Here is a 24,451-nt window from a genome sequence, read left to right on the forward strand (position 1 = left end):
GAAACGTTCACTTTGAATGAACATAAAAAAATTATGGAAATGATTTCCACATGATTAGATAGCGTTACTTGAACAAAAATGAATCATATTGGTCCTACTTAATGTACTTAGGTTCAAACTAATAAATTTAAGTTGATTCAATCTAAATACTGCAGTTGGACCCAACTTTAAATTAATATTGTTGCTCACTCTCAAAAGATAAAAGTTGATCCAACTTAATTGAATCACTTCAATTGGTCACACCTCATTAAATTAAGTTTATACAACTTAAATTTGTATGATTACCTAACACAATTTATGTTGTTTATTTTTTGCTTTAATTTTATTTTTACATCTGAGATTGAAAATGTTTTCCAAAGTTACAGCCAATGGGTCTTTTAATTTTCACAGCTAAGACATGAATTACACAGCAAAGTCCTACCATCATGTTGATCCAACATGATACCATTAAATTAGATACATTAGTAATCGCAAGGAATTGTGGGATACCATTTTCTTTGTCTATCTGTGAAGATTGGGGTCTAAGTGTGAGTTTTTGTCCATGGGTTTTATTGTCTAGCTCAGGGGTCGGCAACCCATGGTTTCAGAGCCACATGTGGCTCTTTCATCCTTCTGTTGTGGCTCCCTGTGACTTTGGAAAATAATGAGTATTTTATAAAAATTCAAATTTATTTTAGTTTGTTCATTTTTCATGGCAATTCAAAGGCGCTGCTGGCTCCGTGCGAGGCACGTGCCACGTAAAAAACAGCTTCCTTGGTGGGCTCGTGTTTGTCGGGCGAGGGCTGCGGAGCTGATAGCAGGAGGAGACACGCGGGGCGGCTTCAATAAACACTCCGGGTCTGGAGTGATTTTCTGCCGGGGGCTTGGCGTGGCGCCGAGCGGGGAGCGGCTTTCTGGTGACGGAGAGTTTGCGCCGGTGTTTTGGACTCCCGTGTGCGGTGATGTGTGTTTCAGAGCAGGGGAGCTCGTTGCGTCGGTCGCGATCGACCGGTCATCTTCGGGGATGTGGGGGAGATTGAAGGGGAAGAGAGTGCTTCTTGAAAATCCACCAGCCAATCAAAATCCTCACCGAAAAGTACGGGACTTGACTGACAGGCAGAATGGCCAATCGGACATCCTCTGACACATACCTCACTGCAGACGCGAGTTTAAATGCACTCAGCGCAAACTCTGCCTTCAGAACGTCTTTTTCTCCCCGCTGCACATCATGTCCCCGGTAGAAGTCCAGCAACCGGAGTTTATAAAAGCCGCCCCGCGTTTCTCCTCCTGCTATAAGCTCTGCAGTTCTCGCCCGATAAATACGAGCTCATCAAGGAAGCTGCGAGGCACGCGCTTTATACTGATGCGGAATGTGTGTTTGTGCTGAGCGGCGCGCGTGCCACGAGGGAGGGGCACATGCAGGTGGAGATGGGGGTGTGAGCACGGAGCGGAGGTGTGTGCGTGAAATATATTGTGTGTTCGGAGGACGGAGCACTAAATTAGTAGTCGTTGTTCCCCATCAATACTGATCAATACGGAGCCAGCAGCGCCAAATGCCTCACAATATGCCATGATGCTCTCCGCATTGCACCGTTTACAGCAGAGCATGAATACGATGGTCGCTGCTTTCTGTCTTTGTAATAAAACGCCTCATCTGTTAATACAAAAGTATCTTTATGTAAACTCACTGTGTAGTTTTTAATCATCAGTACATAAACAATAATGTTGAAATAAACATGTAACAAATAAACATGAAGAGGAAAAGAAAGAAGTACTTTTTTTTTTATCTTTTCTGGCCCGCAATCTACACTTATGTCCTTGAAAATCGATTGCGATCGACGTAATGAGCACCCTTGATATAATATATACATGCATAATATATATAATGATGTCAAAACGGGTTGTGGCTCCGGGTGCTTTTTTTTCATTAGGGGCGGTCCCAAATGGCTCTTTGAGTAAAAAAAGTTGCCGACCCCTGGTCTAGCTGTTTTACTCTTTTTTAACTAGTCATTTAAACTGTTATCTTTATTTTTTTCTGCACCATGAGTTAGAGTGTGGGAGAGGATGATGACCAACCACCTTGTGCGGCAAAATGTTAATGTTCCAATACTAAAGGCTTCTGCATAACAGCACAACCCCTCTACACATTGCTTCCAGACTAGGAAATGTGAACATGGTCCGACTAAATGACTAAGCTCAGCTTAGTCATTTATCCCGGATGTCTTAATTCTACTTTTGTGCAACAGACCTCTGAAGCTAACCTATAGACTACGGTATATAAAATGAAAGACCTGGTTCTGATCCAAGGTCGCTTCTGAATAATCTCCAGAACCAGGTCTGTGGAAAAGACCTGTCAGTCTGCTACAGTTTGACCTCCTCATATCTCTTCATAAGGAGCTGCTGCTCTGTTGGTCAGAAATCTGCTGCAACTGTTTGTGCATTGAAATCTGCAGTTCTGGAAATGATTCATGTTTTCTTTCAAAGAACACAGAACAGGGGCCTGTTGCACAAAAGTAGAATTAAGACATCCGGGATAAATGACTAAGCTGAGCTCAATGAAGCCAAAACATGTGCGTCCAGGCTTAATTGGTTGCACAAAGACCAAGCCAGGATGAGCAGACACGGATTCATTAAGCCAGGTGTAACCAATCCTGGATAGCTGCGCGCTCACGGCTCACTCAACTAGACCCCGCCACAGATCACAGATTAACTGATTTACCATGGCAACTAGACCTTTCCCTAGTACCTTTCCCCGTCAGAAGCAAAAATCCTCATGGAGGCATACGAGGAGGTAAAATATATAATTAAGAAGAAAGGCAACACCACCACAGTGATAAAGCACACTCAAAAAAAGGAAATTACCAGCCAATTAATTTTATGAAAATGTAACTTGTCATTTCAAAAAGAAAATTTTTGTTTGTAAATCTTACGTGAATTAATCATGTCGATCATACATAAAAAATAATCCATTTAAAAGTTACTAATTTCAATCATGTTGATCCAACATGATACCCTTAATATTTCATACATTAGTAATTGCAAGGAATTGTGGGATAGCATTTTCTTTGTCTATCTGGGCAGATTAGGGTCTAAGTGTGAGTTTTTGTCCATGGGTTTTATTGTCTAGCTGTTTTACTCTGTTTTAACTAGTGATTTAAACTGATATGGTTCTTTTTTTTCTGCACCATGAGTTAGAGTGTGGGAGAGGATGATGACCAACCCCCTCGTGTGACAAAATGTCAATGTTCTGGTACCTAAGACAGAATTTGTGGTATTTGAGCTCCTGTCTTGTGATGTGGGACTTTACTGCATAATTCATGTCTTTGATACAAAAATTAAAAGTCCCATTGGATGTAATTATGGAAAACATTATCAATGTCAGATGTATAAATAAAATTAAAGCAAAAATTTAAGTTAAATCAACATAAATTGTGTTGGATAGTCATACAAATTTAAGTTGAATAAACTTAATTTAATGAGGTGTGACCAATTGAAGTGATTCAACTAAGTTGGATCAACTTTTATCTTTTGAGAGTGAGCAACAATATTAATTTAAAGTTGGGTCCAACTGCAGTATTTAGATTTATTCAACTTAAATTTATTAGTTTGAACCTAAGTACATTAAGTAGGACCAATATGATTCATTTTTGTTCAAGTAACGCTATCTAATCATGTGGAAAACATTTCCATAATTTTTTATGTTCATTCAAAGTGAACGTTTCTTGAGTGTAGTTTACCTGCTTTGTTTTGTCCTTATTCAATAAAGGAACATAATGTTACACATTGTGTTTTTATATTGATATGGAATGTGTATTTGTTTATATGACAGAGTACTAGGGCCCCACTGAGGAAAAAGGATAAAGTCATAAATTTATGAGACTGGTTCTTTCTGCAGAAAAGCAACATATTCTTTTGACAGTTTTGATAGTTATGACAATGTGATACTTCATATTCTGGCACATCAGCATGTCTTCGTTTATGAAACCATACTGAAGGACAATTTCACCAAAGGCCCCACATCTGTCATTTTAACAACTGTCCTCCTTTAAAACAACTGGTTACAATATTATGACTTGTCTTTTTTTCCCCTTTGACCCTAATATTCTATCATTTTACATATAGCCTTAAAGTCTATGGGAAACTGTAAATTATCTAATGATAGCAACATCATCTAAAACTCATTATTTATTCAAAATGATTGAAATTAATGATCACAAACATTTAAATAATGACAGTGGGTCTAGTTATATGTGATAACAATGTACAGTGAGCAGTGAAATAACTATTGGTTTCCATTTGTGGCGACTGCTGACTGACATTAGGGATGAGATAAAATAGATCCTGGAATTTAGCCTGGTCTGGAGCAGGCTAGCTCCACAGAATAAATCTCCATGGTAACTTATACCATAACATATCCTCCTGCCCCCATCCAGCTTTAGTGCAACCGGATTGGGGATCAATTGAGCCAGGATCACCAAGATATCCTGGCTTAATCCCTTATCCTACTTTTGTGCAACAGGCCCCAGGAACTTGTTACAGATATCAACACCTGGATGGACATAGGTTCTTTCGTTTAGTCTGGTGCAAAAGAAACAATATTTGTAACCATCAGATACATAAAAAACAGGATTTTTAACTCAAGCAGAATGTTGTTTCTTTTTACTTCTATACAACAGTCCTCTGCTGTTTCCTCTGCACTGACGTCTCTATCTGACACTTTCTCCTGAAACAGAGAAAAACAGGCAGAACTTCTTGTAGAGAATCGACATTTAAATGAAACCTGACCTGAGAGTCTCCAGTTTACAGTCTGGACTCTCCAGTCCAGCAGACAGCAGCTTCACTCCTGAATCCTGAAGCTTGTTGTAACTCAGGTCCAGAATTCGGAGTCTGGAGGACTGAGAGCTAAGAACTGAGGACAGAGCTGAACAGCTTCTCTGTGACAGATTACAGTCTCTCAGTCTGAAGAAAACAAAGACAGACAGCAGTTATTGAATCTTTCATGTTTCCACTCAGATTCATTTGTTGACTGAAGGTGATTTTCCTGAGAGTTCTTACAGAGCTTTGTTGGAGGCTTTGATCACTGGCAGCAGCCTCAGAAGAGCCTCATCTGAAGGAGAGTATTTCTGCAGGTCAAACTCTTCCAGATCTTCTTCTGATGACAGTAAGAAGAAGACCAGAGCAGACCACTGAGCAGGAGACAGTCTAGGTCTGAAGCGAAATCCTAACCACGGAACAAGAGATGGTTTATGTGTGGAGACACCTCCTGACCTCAGGAGCTGTTGGATCTCCTCCACTAGAGAACGGTCATTCAGTTCATTCAGACAGTGGAACAGGTTGATGCTTTTCTCTGCAGACAGATCCTCACTGATCTTCTTCTTGATGAACTGGACTGTTTCCTGATTGGTCTGTGAGCTACTTCCTGTCTGAGTCAGCAGACCTCGTAGGAGACTCTGATTGGTCTGCAGTGAAAGACCCAGGAGGAAGCGGAGGAACAAGTCCAGGTGTCCATTTGGACTCTGTAAGGCCTTCTCCACAGCACTCTGGTACAACTGGAATGGACCTCTCTGTTCAGGCTGAGACATCTGTGATTGTTCTTCCTCCATTAGGTTGAGTCCAGTGGTGATGAAGGTCAGGTGGACATGAAGAGCAGCCAGAAACTCCTGAACACTCAGATGGATGAAGCAGAAGACCTTGTCCTGGTACAGGCCTCTCTCCTCTCTAAAGACCTGTGTGAACACTCCTGAGTACACTGAGGCTGCTCTGATATGGATGCCACACTCTGTCAGGTCGGATTCATAGAAGATCAGGTTTCCTTTCTGCAGCTGCTCAAAAGCCAGTTTTCCCAGAGACTCCATCATCTTCCAGCTCTTTGGACTCCAGTGAGGATCTGTCTCAGCTCCTCCATCATACTTGACCTTCTTGACTTTGGCCTGAACCACCAGGAAGTGGATGTACATGTCAGTCAGGCTCTTGGGCAGCTCTCCTCTTCCTCTGCTCTTGAGCAGATCCTCCAGAACTGTAGCAGTGATCCAGCAGAAGACTGGGATGTGGCACATGATGTGGAGGCTTCTGGATCTCTGGATGTGGGAGATGATCCTGCTGGCCTGCTCTTCATCTCTGAACCTCTTCCTGAAGTACTCCTCCTTCTGTGGATCATTGAACCCTCTGACCTCTGTCACCATGTCAACACACTCAGCAGGGATCTGATTGGCTGCTGCAGGTCGTGTGGTTATCCAGAGGAGAGCAGAGGGAAGCAGGTTCCCCCTGATGAGGTTTGTCAGCAGATCAGCCACTGAGGTGGACTTTCTAGGGTCCTTCAGGATCCGAGTCTTGTGGAAGTCCAGAGGAAGTCGACTCTCATCCAGACCATCAAAGATGAAGAGGACCTGGAAGTCTTCAAAGCTGCAGATTCCTGCTTGTTTGGTTTCAGGGAAGAAGTGATGAACAAGTTCCACCAAGCTGAACTTCTCCTCTTTCAGCACATTCAGCTCTCTGAAAGTGAATGGAAATGTGAAGTGGAGGTTCTGGTGGGCTTTGCCTTCAGCCCAGTCCAGAGTGAACTTCTGTGTTAAGACTGTTTTCCCGATGCCAGCCACTCCCTTCGTCATCACGGTTCTGATTGGTTCTGGTCTTCCAGCTGGGAGTTGGAAGAGCTCTTCTTGTCTGATGCTTGTTTCTGCTCTGCCTGCTTTCCTGGATGCTGCTTCAATCTGTCTGACCTCATGTTCTTCATTCAGCTCTCCTCTTCCTCCCTCTGTGATGAAGAGCTCTGTGTAGATCTCATTCAGAAGGGTTGGGCTTCCTGCTTTAGCCATCCCCTCAAACACACACTGGAACTTCTTCTTCAGACCAGATTGGACTTCATGTCGACAAACTGCAGCTGCAGATCCTTAATGAAGACAACAAACAGTAAATCAACTCTCTGCAGCCCTGAATGATGAGGGTTTGAATCCCTGTTGAGACATCAGTAAATCTTCATTTCTCAGCAGCTGAAACCTTCAGAGAAATCCTCTTACTGCTCTTCAGTCCATCAGCCAGCTCCTCCTGCTTCATCCTCCTCAGGAAGTTCACTGTGATCTTCATCAGTGACGCTCTGATGCTCCGCTGTTCTTCATCTTCATCTTCCAGCTCCTCCTCTTCCTCCCTGTGACTCAGAAGCTTCTGGATCTTCTTCAGCTCCTTCTTGACAAAAGTGACAATGTTGTCCTCCAGCAGCTGCAACAGAATTCCAGATGAATGAGCCAATCAGAGTGAAGTCATGGAGCCAAACATCAGCTCCATGTTGGACTCACTGACAGTCCACTGGTGTCCAAAGTGCAGCATGGAGACGACTGTGGACAGAATGATGGGAAAGTAGTTGTTGTTCATGTACTGACCAGAAAGATGGAGTCCAGCTGTGTTTGATGCTGCTGGACAGACGGACCACTGGGAGTCTCTCTGCTCTGCTGGTCCAGTCTGTGGACAATCAGCAACAATCAGATCCTACTGGACCCACTGGTGTCCTGCAAACACTCTGTCATGGTGCCTCTGTCAACCCCACCCCTCTCTGCTCTGCTTTGGAGGATTCCCAGCTGTTGCCACTCACCTAATTAGCCCTGCTGCCTTCTTAAGGAGATCCACAGCCAGTATTCGTTGCCAGTTCGTTGCTCCTCCATGGTGCTTGTCTGGTCTCTCATGTTTATGCCAAGAAAGTTAATCCTGATTAGTAATTTGTCTACGCCTCGCTTCCAGGACTGAGTCATCACGAGTGCTACCTGGGATTTCCTCCGGAACCACCTGTTCTATCCACGTTCTCCTCACCAGCCGTTCATGCTCTCTCAGCCTCCGCAGAAGCCCTCCAGCCACGCCTCGCCTTCCTGCTACCTACCTGCAGTCTCGAGCCGAAGACATCACCTCTGGCAGATCACCTACATGAACAAAATAAATCAAATTACTTACCTTATAACTCTCCTGTGTTCCTTCAGGGTTCCAGTATCTGGGTCTGTCTCAAAGCCTCGAATACCATGACAGAACGAACTGGCAAAACTCCTGACCCTGCTGACCCGGAAGAGCTCAGTCACTCCATCTCACAGCAAGGAATTCAACTCGACCTGCAAGCGGATTCCATAACTAAGATGTCTTCAGCGCAATTCCTTTACCGCCGTATGGAATGTATTTCACAAACTCTAAATATTTTATCTGGTCATTTTTCCAAATCCACAGCTGCTACGGCTCATCCTCCTCCCGGAAATGCCTCGGAGACCCACCTTTTACCCGGAAATGCTCCAGCGCCTCTCACATCAGAAAACTTCCATCTACAGCTGGAACCATTCTACGGTGATGTCGAAGCCTGTGGTGGTTTCCTACTGCAGTGCCAACTCATATTTCAGCAAGCACCCGGGTATTATCAAACGGATCACAGCAAAATAACGCTCATAATTTACGCCCTGCGGAACAAAGCCTTACAATGGGCACAAGCATTCCTAGCTGCTCACCCCATTTCACATTTACCATTTGACGCTTCATAGAAGAATTCCGTTTAGTATTTGATAAACCACATAAGCAGGAAGATGCAGTACAGCGATTGCTGAGCCTCAAGCAACGCAATCGACTTGTTTCAGATCACGTCATTGATTTCGTATTTTGGCAGTTGAAGCGGGTTGTGTTCCTTCAGGGTTCCAGCATCTGAGTCTGTCTCAAAGCCTCAAATACCATGACACACTCAATAGAATCTACAAGATCTATTCTGTGTTTGTGGAAAAGTTCCAACACTCACTGCTGCACACATGAAGATAGAAATGTCTTTGAGGAAGAACATTTACATACAGCTCACCTCTCTGCACCAGAAGAGGATTTAAAGTTTACAGACTGAGCCTTTGACCGGTCACTCCTGAAGGAAACACAGCTGGGTTCAGATCCAGATCCAGTTCTGAGTCTCTGATGGATCCTGATAGAAAAGCACTTGTTTAGTTAGAAGTGAGTTTCTTTCATGATGGTGTTTGAGTTCTTTTGGATTTGAATCATCTCAGATCATAAATGCATCATGAATGCTGTTGTTTTCAGAACAGTAATGATTCCTCCTTCTTTTCACATTCCATCATCCATTTAGAAGAACATAAAGACTCACCTGAGCACAGGTGTTAGCTCACCTTTGCACTAATAGTTTGTGTGATTGAATGAAATATTTCACACCAGTTAGTTTGAAGGCATGAGTATGCGTGTGAACAATATCTGTATTGTGTTCATGTTGACATGTGGACATTTTTGCGGCTAGCAGGTGTGTTTGTAACATTTGTGTGTATGTAGACAGGCTCCGCCCTTTGAGATTTGTATTGCACGTGAACCTCACCGTAATGATAAATATCCAGTAAAGTTGTTGCTATAGGCTTCATCATGGTTTTACCCCACCCCTCTCCTTTTATCACCCTCCTATCACCCCTCTCTCTCTAACATCCCTCTCTCTTCTTCCCCCTTTTCCTTTTCCGTCCGGTCCAACACCAAAGATTTTCAAATATGATGGAATTTAATAAAGTTTGGCCTCAATTACAAAAGGGGTTTATTCAGACATACCTTTGGTTTGTCTGAAGATTAATAACCCCTCTTGTTAAAATAAAATATGTCCAACACAAGAGGCCCTCAGCTCTCATCTGTTTGCCTAGCTGTTGGACAGGAAAAGTTAAAAAACAAAAACAAAACAAAAACAGTAATGATTCCAACATTTATTCTGACTCACAGATGAATCTGAGTTTCAGTCAACTGGATTATTTATTCTCATTTAGACCAGAAGAAAATGAAGAATTTAATGATTCAGTTTGTGATACAAAGAAAAAGTTATAATTTTAATGGAGACCAACCATTAACATCATTATATTTTAGATTTTCTGTGGTTAATTATAACATTAACTTCATGATAATAAATATTAGACTAAATTGTTTCTTTTTCAAATCAAACATTTGTTCAAATCAGAAAATATGATGGCTGTTTGGGATTTGGAGCTCTCCAACAACCAAATCCCATCTTCTCACCCTGGACATGGATTACTTGAACCACTCCCTTCAGGCAAAAGGCTAAAGTCCATCCGGACCAGAACCTCACAACATAAAAAGTGTTTCTTTCCCTCTGCAGCCAGACTCATGAACACTTTTTAACCCCCCCCCCTTAAAATTTTCACTTATATGTCCTGGTACCAGTCCACTATCTGTACCTTCTTCATCCACAGTTTGCACTGTTTACACTATTGTACTTTTATTCATTGTTTTGACCATTGTGTTTGTTATATGGCACATTGGCACTGCAGAAAATTCCTATTCTGTGAAATTGTTTTGTTCACGGACAATGGCAATAAAAACTCATTGAATCCTTAAATCTAAACACTGTCTTTGAAAAAAGATTCATCATCAGATCTCTGTTCACTAGAAACTGCTTCTTACTGTGAGTCTGAAGGTCCTGGTTCAGTTCTGAAGTCTGGAGGATGATATTTGGACCGGTCACTCTTCATGGATCCACAGCTGGAGGCTGCAGACTGGACTCTCTGTGTGACCTGTTGACCTCTGCAAACACCAAAGCATCAGAGTGTTGGAGGATCTGCTTCTTCATGAACAGCTGATGGACTTTGACATGAACACAGACTGAGCTGTTTAGTCTGGAATAACATGACATGTTTGGATCAACAGTTTCCAGCTTTCAGCATTTTCTGTCAGTCAATCCAGACTTTTTTCTAGAAAAGCTGATTCCAATTCTCCATGTAGAAATGGAGAAATTCTGAGAGCAGAAAGTCCAACTAGAACAATGTGATGTTTGGAAAGCATGAAAATCTGAATCCTAGGAGTCTGCAGTGATTCTTCTCATTAGACTGGAGCTGCTGTCAGTCAGAGTCAGCAGTCAACATGTTTTCTTCTCCAACATCTCTGATGTCTCTCAGAGACTCTCAGAAGACTCAACTGAAAAGATCTCATCACACACATGATGCTCCAAGTGAGTCTGATCAGAGAGATCCAGAACTGAACCAGACCTCAAGTCCTTCATCTGAAAACTGTTGATCATCTGAACGAGAATCCAGCCTCCAAAAACTCTGACAAACACTCACTGGTCCACTGCTGGATGGATGACTTTGAAGTTTATTGGTAAATCCTTTGATATGTCACTCCTGTTGGACCCCAAGCTGGATCCAGGTCCAGATCCAGATCCAGCTCCAGGTCCAGATCCAGATCCAGGTCCAGGTTGGTTCCTGTGAAGAATGAAGGTTGCTGGTGTGAGTCCTGAGCTCTGACATGGAGAAGATCATGGACAGTTGGAGATGTTCATCTCACATCTGAGCTTTGCTCTGGTTGTCATGGTTACCATCTCTGCTTTTAGAGGGAGGGGCTCCCTCCTGTGGCTCCTCCCACTGATCCATGCTGCTGGATTCACTGGATCCACATCAGCTCACACACACCTTCCACCTTCACCTGCAGAGGAAACATGTCTTCTGAAACTCTGACAGAAATCCTGGTTGTTACCAGATGAGGTTCTGAGTTCTGTACTCTGGTACCAAAACATTTAGGTTTTTTTTGTCAGCAAAGCTGATTTTCCGACTGATCAGGCTGTGTGGTATGGAGTGCTATACTGCTCATAATTAATAAATAAATATGACCTAATGCAAATATACAATCAACCAATAAAACTCTCATAAATATATAAAAAAATATTAAAAAAAAACTGCACACAGATTTTAAATTAGCCATTTTATTATTAAATATATTTCCTTGTGCTTCAAAACCTGTTCACTATTTTAAAACAGAATTTTAAATTATTTGTTTTAATCGTGGTGAATATTATTATAATTCTGTCATTTTTTTAAGCTCATTTCCAAAATCAATATTTTTTAAATTATCTTTGTTTTTATTTCACATTGCTGTTTTTCAGAATGATTTATTTATTTCATAAAGAGCTTCAAATAAAAACCTCAGAGATGCTCTGTCTGCTCAGATAGTCTCCCTGGATGGCATAAGTATAGCCCCCAATTCCACAGTTAGAAACCTTGGGGTTTTATTTGACCAGGATTTATCATTTAAGGCTCATATATCTCAGGCGTGTAGAACTGCCTTTTTCACCTGTGGAATATTGCTAAGATCAGAAATATACTTTCTAAGAGTGATGCTGAAAAACTCATCCATGCATTTGTTACGTCGAGGCTGGATTACTGTAACTCCTTGTTAGCAGCGTGTCCTAAGAGTTCCTTAAGAAGTCTCCAGCTTGTTCAGAACGCAGCAGCTAGATTGTTAGCTGGAACTAGCAGAAGAGATCACATCACTCCTGTGTTAGTTTCACTTCACTGGATCAGTCCTGCATTATTTCCTATTTCCTATAGGGCTGACTTTCTTTTACAGTACAGTTTCATTGTACTTAAGGGGTAAGTACCAAGTAATATTCAAGTGAACATACCCAGTATTTAGTAATGAAAGTACCATGTAGTTGAGTGGAAATAGGGCTGACTTTCTTTTACAGTTACAGTTTCAGTGTACTTAAGGGGTAGTTTCTGTGGTAAATTCATGGTAAATACCATGAAACATGCAGCGAATGCATACCTGAAGGTCAAGGTACTTTATTTGTACTTACCTTGTTCTTACATGAGGTAAGTACCATAAAAAGACACCTTTGCACAACATATAAATACCCAGTAAGAATATTATAAATACCCAGTATGTACCACATAGGTATGAACCAAATAGTACCATATAAATACACGGTAAGTACCATGTAAGTACAGAGTAGACACAAAAAGTACCATGTAAGTACCCAGTAAAGTCCCATAGAAAGTACCATGTAAACACACTGTAAGTACCCAGTAAATTCCATAAAAAGTACCATGTAAGTACCCTAAAAGTACCCAGTAGTTACACAATAAGTACCATGTACATACCACTTAGGTACACTGCAAGTACTGTACTGTGAAAGAAAGCGTTACCATTAATTCTTCTCTAAGAGTTCTGGTAAATCGCCTGTCCGTCCTGGGGGAGGATCCCTCCTTCATGTGGGCACCCCTGAGGTTTCTTCATTTTTTCCAGAATCTGTTTTTTTTAGGAGTTTATCCTTACCGCGAAAGGGGGGGTCTAAGGGCAGGGATGCCAGTATAGCTTAGTCTGTTTAGTTAAATTTTAGTATTTTTCTATTGAATTCTATGTATTCATGATCCTTTTGAGTTCATGTTTTACTTCGAAGGCCTTCAAGACGATTGTTGTTGTGATTTTGGGCTATACAAATAAAATTGAATTGAATTGAATTGAATTGAATTGACAGACAGACTCATTCTGCTGAAAAAGCTCTTCATGAAATAAATAAGTCATTCTGAAAGATAACTTAAGTTTTCTTAAGTTTTCTTAAGTTCTCTTAAGTTAAGTTTCAGTTTTACGTGACAAAGCTGCTATCAAACAGCTGCTGATTGGTCCAGATTCTAACCAATCAAATCACTGTATTTATTTAACATGGAGTCAGCTACCGAGTGAGCATTTCTTTTATAAATAAATTGACACTTGTTGTGTTACAGGGTGAAACAGGCATAACGGGGTTGAACATGGTGACGGGGTTGAGATTTCAATGCTGGGAGTTTCTAGGAGCGTTTTCATTTCATAACCATAGCAACATTTGATGGAAATTGTAGTTTAATGAAGATTATAATATTAATAATGGAGAACTACAACAGCATATGAACATAGAACAGGGGTCACCAACCTTTTCGCGACTAAAAACTTCCGAAATAACAAAACTGCATGGATAACTAATGTTATACTAACAACTGCTTCTTTAATTTCACTTATAACACCATGTGAAGTGATTCAATAATATCTAAAATCAAATCAATAATACATACATTGTTATGTACTATGTAACAAATAATTACTATATCAATAATTATTTTACACAATTATCAGTGATTTACATGTCAATAAAAATCACAAAAACATGTTTAGACATCAAACATTTATTTATGTTTATTTGCGCAAACATTTGAAAGTCAGGATAAACACCTGCTGGATGCACCGCAATTGATCATAAAGGAACATTTTTAGGCCAAGGAAAAAAACTGACAACAAACTGAACACGTTCTTTCTGAACATTTAACATTTTGTGAAATATTTTTTGATAAATGTTGCTGATGTAAATAACAGAAAAATGGTATCTGGGATTCGTAAGCTCGTTTAGTGAGAGGTCTGGCACTGCATGCTGCTCACCAGTGCATTATAATCTGGTGAATAATTTGATACTGCAATTCTCAGTGAGTCTTGCAACTGTGCATCAGTCAGGCATGTTCTGTGTTTGTTCTTGATAAAGTTCATGTTGGAAAAGGCTGATTCACAGAGATAGGTTGAACCAAAAGAGCAGGCTATTTTCATAGCTGCTGTGCACACACCACTATACTTCTCCTGGTCCACAAGGCACCAAAAGTTTGCTGCAGACTGATGAGCTTTGAGGTGGAGGTCATTCTGTGATGTTAAGATTTCCATCTCTACCTCACCAGCGTTCAAAGTGAACAAAGCACTGAGCTGCTCAGCAGTGGATGTCACGTCTACTTGCATGAAAGGATTTGTAACAAATGACACGCATGGTTCAAGCTGCTCAAAGTCACAAAACCTGTCTTCAAACTCCTGTCCTAGCCTGTTATGACTTGGGAGTACTTTTTTACAGCTTCATCCAACGCTGCAGATGCAGAAACATTGTCTTTTAATGCTGCCTGCACAGAGGGAAAATGCAGCATTTTTTTCTTCTGTAGCTGCGTGGAGAAAATGCTCTGCTCTGCTCTAAATGTGTTTACCGCACTGATATGTGAGCCAGTCTTACAGTCTTATCTTTACCTTGCAGTTCCCGGTTCAGATGGTTCAGATTCCCAGTCAAATCCGTTAAAAGGGCAAGGTCAAGTATCCACTCTGGGTCCTCCAGCAGAGATGTGTCTTCCCCTTGGATTTCATGAACTCCTTGATTTCAGCCAGAAGTGACAAAAAACGCTGAAGAATCCGTCTCCTGATGAGCCATCTAATTTCAGTGTGTAAAAGTAAGTCACCATATTCTGCAGACAGCTCATCCATTAGCATCTTGAACATTCTTTGTTGTTTAGCTTTGGAGCGGATGCTGTTTATCATCTTTACAACAGGAGTCATCACGTGATCAGAGCCGGTCACCCAGTTGGCCTGTTAGGAAAACCTTGAATGACCACAAAAAAATGGTCGAATGACATTTGACTTAGAAAAAGGAGAGTTCAATATCAAATATTTCCATTAAATTTTTTCAATTGTATATAACATATTTTAAAAATCTATATAATACAGAGCCTGAGATATGATATTTACTTTATGAGTAAAATAAATAAATAAAGGGAACCTAAAAAATAATATTTCGGTCCCACGCGATAATTAATGTGTTCCATACCATAGGTACCATAACCGTTCGGCCTGGAACTACCGTTCGGGGACCTATTGACTGAAGGAAACGTCACACTACGGTAGCCCCACTTGGACAAGCAACATAGAGTGGAGATCTGCTCGGGCTCTACATATTTTAATTTCACATTCCGTTTTGTAACCTAAAGTTATTTTCCCTCATAAATTGTGTCTGACAATATTCTGTGTAATTTTTATAAAAAGATGTTGCCACAATCCGCTTGTTATTCCAGTTTAAATTCAGCCATTATGGCTGAAAATATTGTTAGCACGGCTAAATGTTGTGTTTCCGGGTCCGTTCTGCCAATAATAAAGCACTGGGCGCAGGGATTATAAAAACTATAAGCAAACATGCATTCAATAATAATCATAACAATAATAAAAGCACATTTAGTAGACAATGTCGCTCTATAACGGAGCTCTGTTTGTTTACAACAGACTTCATAATATTTTCTTCTATGGTAGTATCATACTTTGTCCAGACCAATAAAACCAGATTCATAATTATTGTATCGATTAAAATAAAAAAACACAAGATTCAGGGGAAGGGTTTAGGATCTGGCTAACAATCCGTGTCAACATCAACATTAAGCTTCTGATGCATTTAAACTCAACACTGCAGTCATAATGCCACAATGTGCATCTTGGCTGTAAGTATGTGGGAAAAACCTCAGCCTTTATTTTGTCTGGACACGTTTGGAAACACAAATTCAGATTATTGCACGGTTTCTCAGGACTGTCCGAAGCGGCACTTCCACCTTCAAAAGCTGCTCCTCTGCTCAGAGACTTGGTTCTCCAGGGAGACACAGACGGACTGAGGTCTGAAGCGTCCTCCGGGCATTGAATGTTACAAAGCACCCTTCACTTCACTTTACACAAACACGAAGACTCCGGCTGCACTGATCAGACATGTTTGGCTCGCGCATAGCATGTAGTCACACCGAGTGAGCACTGACGTCATCGCCCCGCCTCCCCCCCGCAAATGCTGACTGGGATGGGATATTGCTACAAATTTTGCGGGGTGGATGTGAAAACACAAATGCAATCCCCTCTTTGCATTTTCACTTTAATTATGAGACAGAATAAGCGGTTTGAAGTATAAAATGAAAAAGCATTTTGAAATATTGCTTTTTCATTTTAATTTTGAGTCATTTGAAGCAGTTACATTTAGAAAATGAAAAAGCATTTTCTGTTAATCCATTTTAATTGTCAAATTAAACATTTCTAGATAAATTTTGCTACACATTTACCAGAGAACTTTTTGAAAATGAAATGTCAAATCCCATTTTCATTATCATTTTAATTAAGTGACAGAATAAGCAGTGTTAAAGAAGAAAAAGAAAAAGCGTTTTGGTGGATTCTTTTTTTGTTTTAATTTTGAGTCAAAAAATGCAGCTTCATTTTGAAAATGAAAACCATTTCTTGTTTTGACTTTTATTTTGAATTATGCAACAGAAATGCTTCCATAGTAAATCTCAGTATCTCGCACACACACGTATATATTGATTTGCAATAAGAGCAGTGCTATTTCTGAAGGGGCGCCCAAGGGCACAGGGTTGGTGACCCCCTGGTTTAGTATTATCCCAATGCATTCGATGTTTTCATTATCCCTTTTTGATTGTATGTTTACTTTACAATTACCGGTACAAAGCCCATTGAGACAACTGTAGTTTGAATTTGCGCTATATAAAAAAAATATTGAATTGAATTAGGGAATTTATACCGTGATTGCTGTCTTCTTAAGCCTTTTACAAGTTTCCATGTGCATGTAGTAGGGAGTTAATACATTTTTTCTGGCCTCACGGACTCAGAGAAAGTATGTGCGGCCGACTTTTATTCCTGGATGCACTTATACGTGTGGGCAATGGAGCAATGGGGATCCTTTCTGGATGCATTATAAGCGGCTAATGTGAATTTCCACTGGTTTGTGTGTTTGAACCTACGTAAATAAATGCAATTAATCTCCTTTAGGATATGTCCAATCATGTTTTAAGAATTTTCTTTAGGAAAATGCTCCCTTTTATATTTGGCTACAGGAGAAAAGGGCAGACTGAGCAAAGCTGCTGACTGTAACATTAGTTATATTCTACAGTCTCTTGGAAATAAAGTTTAACTCTACCTGTCATTTATTAATCAAAGGTTTATTGTTATTTGTAAAATCATATCACAATATAAAATGTATAATTTATCACACCTAGGTTCCACAAATATTGTGTAATAACTGTTGTGTATTTATGCTCAGTCTCACACCTCAAGGAGCGTGTAGTCTCAGGTGGGTTAAACATGGAAAGTAAAACTCCTGACCTCATGCTAGACATGCATGTGTGGGTTTTCCCAGGCCTTCCTCCCACCATCCAAAAACACTCTTAATAGGTAAACTGCTCACTCTAAAGCACAGGTGTCAAACTCCAGGCCTCAAGGGCCAGTGTCCTGCATGTTTTCTAACCAACCTGCCATTGAAGCTCCTTATTGGCCAAACACACCTGATCCAGGTAATCAGCAGCAAATGAGACAGAATTTCTGAAAAACCAGCAGGAGGTCGGCCCTCGAGGATGGAGTTTGACACCCCTGCTCTAAAGTGTCCATTGGTGATTGTGGTCCTGCGACAGGCTGGAGAGCTGTCCAGGATGTCCCCTGCCTTCACCAGCAAGTGGCAGGGATAGGCTCCAGCAGCCTGTGACCCCAAAAGGAATGAAACGGAATGGAGGAGGAATGAATGTAATGCTACAGTCATGTAGCATTATACATTTACAAATATAGACAAAAAACTATTTAAAAAAAACAGACACTGATTTACTGTTTCTCAAAACACACATACACCTTTAATTTTTGATTGTCCATAATTTCTGAACAAAACTCCTCAAAGTCACTGAAAAACTGAAAAGAAAAAACGAACTTGGGGCTCTGGGGCCTGGGGTCGTCTGCCCATGGCCGGTGTTTCGCCCGTGGCTGGTAGTTGGCGCGTGGCCTGGCCCCCCGGGGGTCGACGCCGCACTCACAGCAGGGGGTTAAGGGCTTCACTTGGGTGGGTTTATTTCATTATTATTTACTATTATTATTATTACTATTACTATTATTATTATAATTATTATTATTATCATTACTATTATTATTATTATCATTACTATTATTATTATTACTATTATTTATTTATTTTATTATTATTATTTTATTTATTTATTTATTTGGGAGGGGGGGCCTGGGGGGGTAGCGTGCTAGTCCTTAGGGAGGTCAGGGTATGAATGGTGGGGCTGGACCCCCTGCCCCTCCGTTCTGGCGCCGGGACCCTTCCTTGCTGGCTGTCTCTCGGCGCTGCGAGGCTCTGGTCTCCAACTGCGGCTGGCTTGTCGTTTCTGGCTGCCTGGCCGCTCTGGGAGGGGGGGCGCCTACCGCGGCCGGCTGGGGGGCCGGTCGCGGTAGGACGGACCTGGGGGCTGGCTCGCTGGGACCCTCTGGGGCTTTCCCTCCCCATCACAGAGAGGGGAGGGCACTGAGAGGGTTGGGGAGGGGGGCTCAGATATTATGGCGGGGGGGGGGGGGGGGTTGTAGTGCGTAGGGTTTTAGGGGGGTGGCTGTGGCTGTGGGTCCGTGGCGATCCCTGGGTTGCTAAGGTCGCGGGCCTGGGCTGGCTTGCGGGGACGGGGCGCCGGTCGGGTGGTGGCCGGCTCATGGGTTCCGGGGGCCCTGGCTTCGTCCCTGGCCTTTGTCTCGGTGTCCGGCGCCCGGTGGCCCCCATGGCTGCCGCCTGGTACGGCTAAGCGCTCCTGTCTTGTGGCCTGGGGGCCGGACACTGGGTTCGCTTGTGCCTCTGGGCACTGGGGGGGGCCCCTGTAGGGGGGCCCTCTCTGTGCCTGGCCGGTGGGGTGGGTGGTCCCCTCCTCCTCTCCTCCCGGGCTGCCTGGGTGCGGATGCTCGGGGGGCTCCTGGCCTGGGGGGCTCTCCTCCCCTCTCCCGGTCTGGCTGGTCTGGCTGGGTAGGATCTGGTTCCCCTTATGAACACACGGTTCACGTCGGCAGCATGTATGTATCTCCACCCCCACGTGCACGTGCACACTCCACACTGCTCCCTGTCTGCTTCATCCCTCCTCCTTACCCACAGTGTATTGATGGACAGATTTTTTCTTTTTTTTTCACTCATCTTAGTGTCAGATTTTCAACTTTGATGTAACAATTTACTTTCTGGCAGATCTGGTATAATTGTTACAGCTTAAAATAATAACTTATTCAAATCAGTGCTTGTATCCCCCACCTTTTCACCTCTTCCTTTTACTCTCTTCCACCCCCCCCTCCCCTCACATTCTCCCCTCTCCCTCCCCACACACACTAAATGTAACAAATAAATAAAAAATAATACGACAAAAAGGGGTTTATACAAATCTACACTCTAGTTTCTCAAAGCTATATAACCTCTTTTTGTGATAGTAAAACCTGTCCAACACAAAAAGCCTTCAGCTCTAATCTGTTTGTTAAGCTGTTGGACAGAACAAGTTAGAAAAAAAAAAAGTTAGTGTGGAACCACCACTGCTGGCAGCTTTAGCCTGAATGTTCCCACCTCTGTTTCTATCACTGCTAGAACCTTCCTGCTGTCTCTCAGCCATTACAGGAACTTTTCTTCATTCCTTCTACATCTCTGGCATTTTCTGTTTGAGCCATTGTTTTTCTTTGGCCTTTCTGTCTTTAGCGCGCTCTCATCAGATGACGACACGATTCAACTGACAATAATCAACAGCGCGTGAGACGCGCGTGCGTCTCCGCGAGAGACGTGCTGGAATGTCTTCTCTGTACAAGACCTGAGGGAGGGAGGGAGGAGCGGCTGCGGTGCTCAATCGGTTACAATGTGCTTCTGTTACCGATCATTTCATGCAAATCTATGTTAACAAACAGCTTTGAAAATAAAAAAAATACGAACTCTAAATAACTTTCCCAGCTTCGGTCTGGCCAACGCCCCATGCGACGCATTTGCTGCATTCTCACTTTTTGCGCCCCTGCAGCCTCATGTGTTGGATTTAAAAAACACATGAAGAACCTGATTCAACAGCCACAGATCAAAGTGGATCAGAGTTTCTGGAAGAAGGATCAGAGTTTCTCTGAACAATCTCAGCACGAATACATGGAAACTTTCAGAGTTCATGTTTTCAAGAATCCCTGAGGTGTTTGTCTGCTGCTCTTTTCCTCACAGATCAACACAACAGCTTCATGATAAGAACAGAAAACAACTTTAACACAAAGACTCACCAAAGAAGAAAATGGAGAAACTCCAACATCTGTGTCTGCTGGACAAACTGCTGACTGACCGAGAGCAGAACTCCTCCCTCTGTGTGTGTGTTTGTGTGTGTGTGTGTGTGTGTGTGTGTGTGTGTGTGTGTGTGTGTGTGTGTGTGTGTGTGTGTGTGTATGGATGTGACCAATGAGTGACCCTGACGGACATCTACTCCGCCCGCTGCATCACTAGGGCTCATAACATCATCAGGACAGTTCACTCCCCGGCTCAGACCTGTTCCACCTGATGCCCTCTGGGAGGCGCTACAGAGGCATCAGAAGCAAAACCAACAGACTCTTAGGCCGCCTTTACACTGCAGGTCTTGATGCTCATATCCGATTTTCTGACTATGTGCGATTTTTTTGACGACCCGCTTACATCATCTTTTAAAAGTGACCCGTATCTGATTTTTTCATTTACACTATACAATGCTGAAACTATCAAACGTAGACGTTCTGAGGACTACGTAGCAGTATTTCCGCCTTCTGCGGACCTCCTCCGGACTTGTGTGACTACGGTTGTCATGGAGGCAATGCAGCGACGGAAGGAGGCGTTGCCTTGGGCGCTCCTGGATGAAGCAGGTGAACGAGAGGGGATGCGTGGGAGAGGAAAAAGGACGGCCGGCTTATGTGCTCTTTCTGAGTTTTGAATGAGGAAGTGTTTGCAGACGTGCTGTACTAACAGTTTGATCCAAGTGTTGAACCTTTCCTGCGCGATGACTTCTCTTTTTCTCTAAGTCATTCTCTAAGTCTTTCTCTAAGTCTTTCTCTAAGAAAGACTCCAAAACTTTTGGGGGAGACACCTTATTTTTAATTTACAGTTCTCCTTCACTCTCCTGCTCTGCACTCACACCCCCCCCCCTCTCCTTTCCTTACACACACACACACACACACGCACACACACACGGTTCCAGAGCAACGGTGTCCCGCTTCATTAGTTACCGTTTGCGTCCCGACCGGGACCGGACCGGGACCGGACCGGACATAACAGCGGTTTCCAACTACGGTCTGAAGCCTGAGGCTGAAAGGTAACACGCTGACAGCAATATCAGTGCACAAAAGCACCTTAATAAGTCATGTGATCTCAGTTGGTGGTGTCCTGAGTTGCCGTCACTGACGTACGACTCGCATTTACTGGGGAATATCCGATTTGTCTGCTTACATGGCACACGCTAATGCACGGATCCGATTCGTTTCCGATTTATTTCCACACATGAGAGAGGCCTGTATCTGATCTGAGAAAAACGGAATCCATGCGCTTTTGTCCTGCTTACACGTTCACCGATCATATCCGATCTGTGCCACATGAGAGGAAAAATGGGAATTGGGTCACTTGAACAATGCAGTGTAAAGGCGGCCTAAAACAGCTTTTTTCCAAAGGCAATAACCAACCTCAATTCCCAAATGTACAGATAAAATCCATACTAGCTTTTGCACGTCTGACATGTTTACACACAGTTCTTGTACCCAATTTTGCTCTCTTCATTACAGTTTATATTTGCACACTTATAATAATAAATTTTATTTATAATGCACTTTTCATTAAATGAAACCTCAAAGTGCTACAAGATATGAATAAAACTCGATTAAAAAGAAAGAAAGTGCAAATTTTAACTTGTACATACTGTTTGGTTGTTTGTTTGACTTTATTGTATTACGATGTTCCTTCCTTGCACTGATGGCGATGCTTCAATCTCATTGTACAATCCACAATGACCATAAAGCAAATCAAATATAATCTAATCTAATATCGCTAGAGGAGGGAGGCCAAGATGGCGACGGCGACCACATGTAAGAAACTTCTGTGAGCTCTCAAAACTTGGAATTTGCTGCACAAACTGTTTTTTGCCGACCCTTTCTTCTTCAAATTAATATTTCCAAACCTAAACCAACAATGATGAAGAAATAAAAGAAAACCGCTGCTCACTCAACCACAGCAGCTCTTTGGAAAATATGGAAGTGGATGCTTCTAAAAAGAAACCCATTCCTATGCCTGTCAAATGAAGGATGATGAAGAATGCTCTTCAATGCCAAATGCATCTATGAAACATCCACAAGAAGGTGAGAGAAGAAGAGCTAAACAATCCTGATAACAGCTCTGCAGCTGAGCCGACTTTGTCTGAGCTTCAGTCCACCATCATCACAGCAGTTAGTGACAAATGAATGAACCAGCAGACAAAACTGATGAAGCTGGGATTACAATACTGTCCAAATGAACAATCTGAAGCAGTTGCTTGAGTTTTGCATTCAGGAGGTCATGGACTTGAAAAAACTAACTGAGAGCCTGAAAAAGCAACGTAAAGAGTTGGAGAAGAAAGTTGGAAACCAAAATAAATGATGCAGAAGAAGTATCTACGTCTGTCTGCTGTCCCTGAAGGAAATCCAGAGGACGTCAAATCAAGAGTTCAAGACATTTTGTTGGCGCTCTGTGTGTTTCCAACAGACTTCATAGTATTTTATTCTATGGTAGTATCATAATTTGTCCAGACCAATGACTATCTGACACGTCATCAGACCAACATACAACCAATCACATGACTTGATGTCAGCATTAGTCCCAGAACCCCGAACAGAAGTTCCAGGCCGAACGGTTATGGTCCATCCATCCATCATCCATCCATTCATCTTCCTCTGCTTATCTGGGACCGGGTCCCGGGGGCAGCAGTCTAAGCAGAGATGCCCAGACTTCCCTCGCCCCAGCCACTTCCTCCAGCTCCTCTGGGGGGACCCCGAGACGTTCCCTGGCTAGCCAAGAGACGTAGTCTCTCCAGCGTGTCCTGGGTCTTCAGAGAGGCGTCCAGGAGGCATCCGGACTAGATGCCCGAGCCACCTCAACTGGCTCCTTTCGATGTGGAGGAGAAGCGGTTCTACTCCGAGTTCTCCGCGGGTGACCAATCTTCTCGCCCTATCTCTAAGGGAGCGCCCAGCCACCCTACGGAGGAAGCTCATTTCAGCCACTTTTATTTGGGACCTCGTTCTTTCGGTCATGACCCGGTTATGGTCCCTACAGGCATATTGAATATGTGCAGTGGTTCCTGACAAAAACAGGAAGTTCCTAGGTTACTTTTTTCTGTTTCTTTATAGTTCATGTCATTATCTGTTCTAACTGTGAATGCCAGAGGTATCAGAGACCAACTGAAAAGGAAATGTGTATTTTTATATTGCCAAAATAAAAATGCAGACTTTTATTTCATTCAAGAGACACACTGAACTAGATAGGGAGTTTTGGAGAAAGAAGTCAGTGGAGTAAAAATGTCTGGTTTTCTTTTGGTAGCAGAAGTAAGGAAGAAATGGCCCAGCATCTCCTCTGTTCCATTCTGTTCTTCTCCCTATTCTATCATCTCTATTCTCTCTATCATCATCATCATCATCATCTGAACCTCTCTCCTCGTTCTTCTCTGTTGGGACTGACTTGTCATGTATGTCTGCTCTTGTTTTCCTAAAATAAGTGAACAGATGTTCAGCAGAAGTTTAAACCAGAATGAACATCTAGGTTTCTGTGACTTTAATAGTTGAATGATTCCTCCCTGAAGTCATCTCTGCTCTCTTTGATATCAGATGATCACCAACCTCATGTCTGTCTGCTTCACCTCTAGTCTGAGTTCTTCTCCACTAAAACATATGGTGAAGTAACAATTGTTTCATGTTTTAAATTAATTAAACATCTAAACATTTTCTAAAATAAAGAATACTATTTAAAATGACTGTCTTGGTCTGAACTGTCTTTGTCCTGAACGTCACCATCAGACCAACCTGTTTCTGTCCTCCATCTGTCCTGATTCTTTCTCTCTTTCTCTCCATCCTCACAGCTGTTTGATAG

The 24,451-nt window shown here is 42.3% G+C and overlaps 1 protein-coding gene and 1 long non-coding RNA gene across 13 annotated transcripts in view; both read right to left on the bottom strand.

Moving 5' to 3' along the window:
• LOC144989467 (uncharacterized) overlaps positions 1 to 24,451 on the bottom strand; it is a 188,950-nt gene that overhangs the window by 157,470 nt on the left and 7,029 nt on the right. The gene's annotated exons all lie outside the window — the stretch shown is intronic.
• LOC144989004 (NLR family CARD domain-containing protein 3-like) overlaps positions 1 to 24,451 on the bottom strand; it is a 195,453-nt gene that overhangs the window by 14,391 nt on the left and 156,611 nt on the right. For 5 of the 12 annotated variants that reach the window (XR_013653150.1, XR_013653148.1, XR_013653149.1 and 2 more), the window contains exons 1-9: positions 20,608 to 21,462; positions 11,269 to 11,406; positions 11,046 to 11,186; positions 10,390 to 10,509; positions 8,792 to 8,905; positions 7,356 to 7,434; positions 6,996 to 7,194; positions 5,035 to 6,868; positions 4,765 to 4,938 (exon numbers count right to left, since the gene is read on the bottom strand). Coding sequence is in view for 9 of the 12 variants with exons in the window: in XM_078940665.1 (XP_078796791.1) it covers positions 4,765 to 4,938; positions 5,035 to 6,868; positions 6,996 to 7,194; positions 7,356 to 7,434; positions 8,792 to 8,905; positions 10,390 to 10,509; positions 11,046 to 11,186; positions 11,269 to 11,354 (2,747 nt within the window). In the remaining 3 variants the exon portion in view is untranslated. Of the gene's footprint in view, positions 1 to 4,764; positions 4,939 to 5,034; positions 6,869 to 6,995; positions 7,195 to 7,355; positions 7,435 to 8,791; positions 8,906 to 10,389; positions 10,510 to 11,045; positions 11,187 to 11,268; positions 11,407 to 14,790; positions 14,965 to 14,996; positions 15,137 to 20,607; positions 21,463 to 24,451 lie in introns of those variants that run through there. The other 7 variants (XM_078940655.1, XM_078940639.1, XM_078940638.1 and 4 more) reach the window with 6 other exon arrangements.

The sequence above is a fragment of the Oryzias latipes genome, chromosome 2 (assembly GCF_053564925.1).
Source record: "Oryzias latipes strain Hd-rR chromosome 2, Olatipes_Hd-rR_3.1".
Taxonomy (NCBI): Eukaryota; Metazoa; Chordata; class Actinopteri; order Beloniformes; family Adrianichthyidae; genus Oryzias; species Oryzias latipes.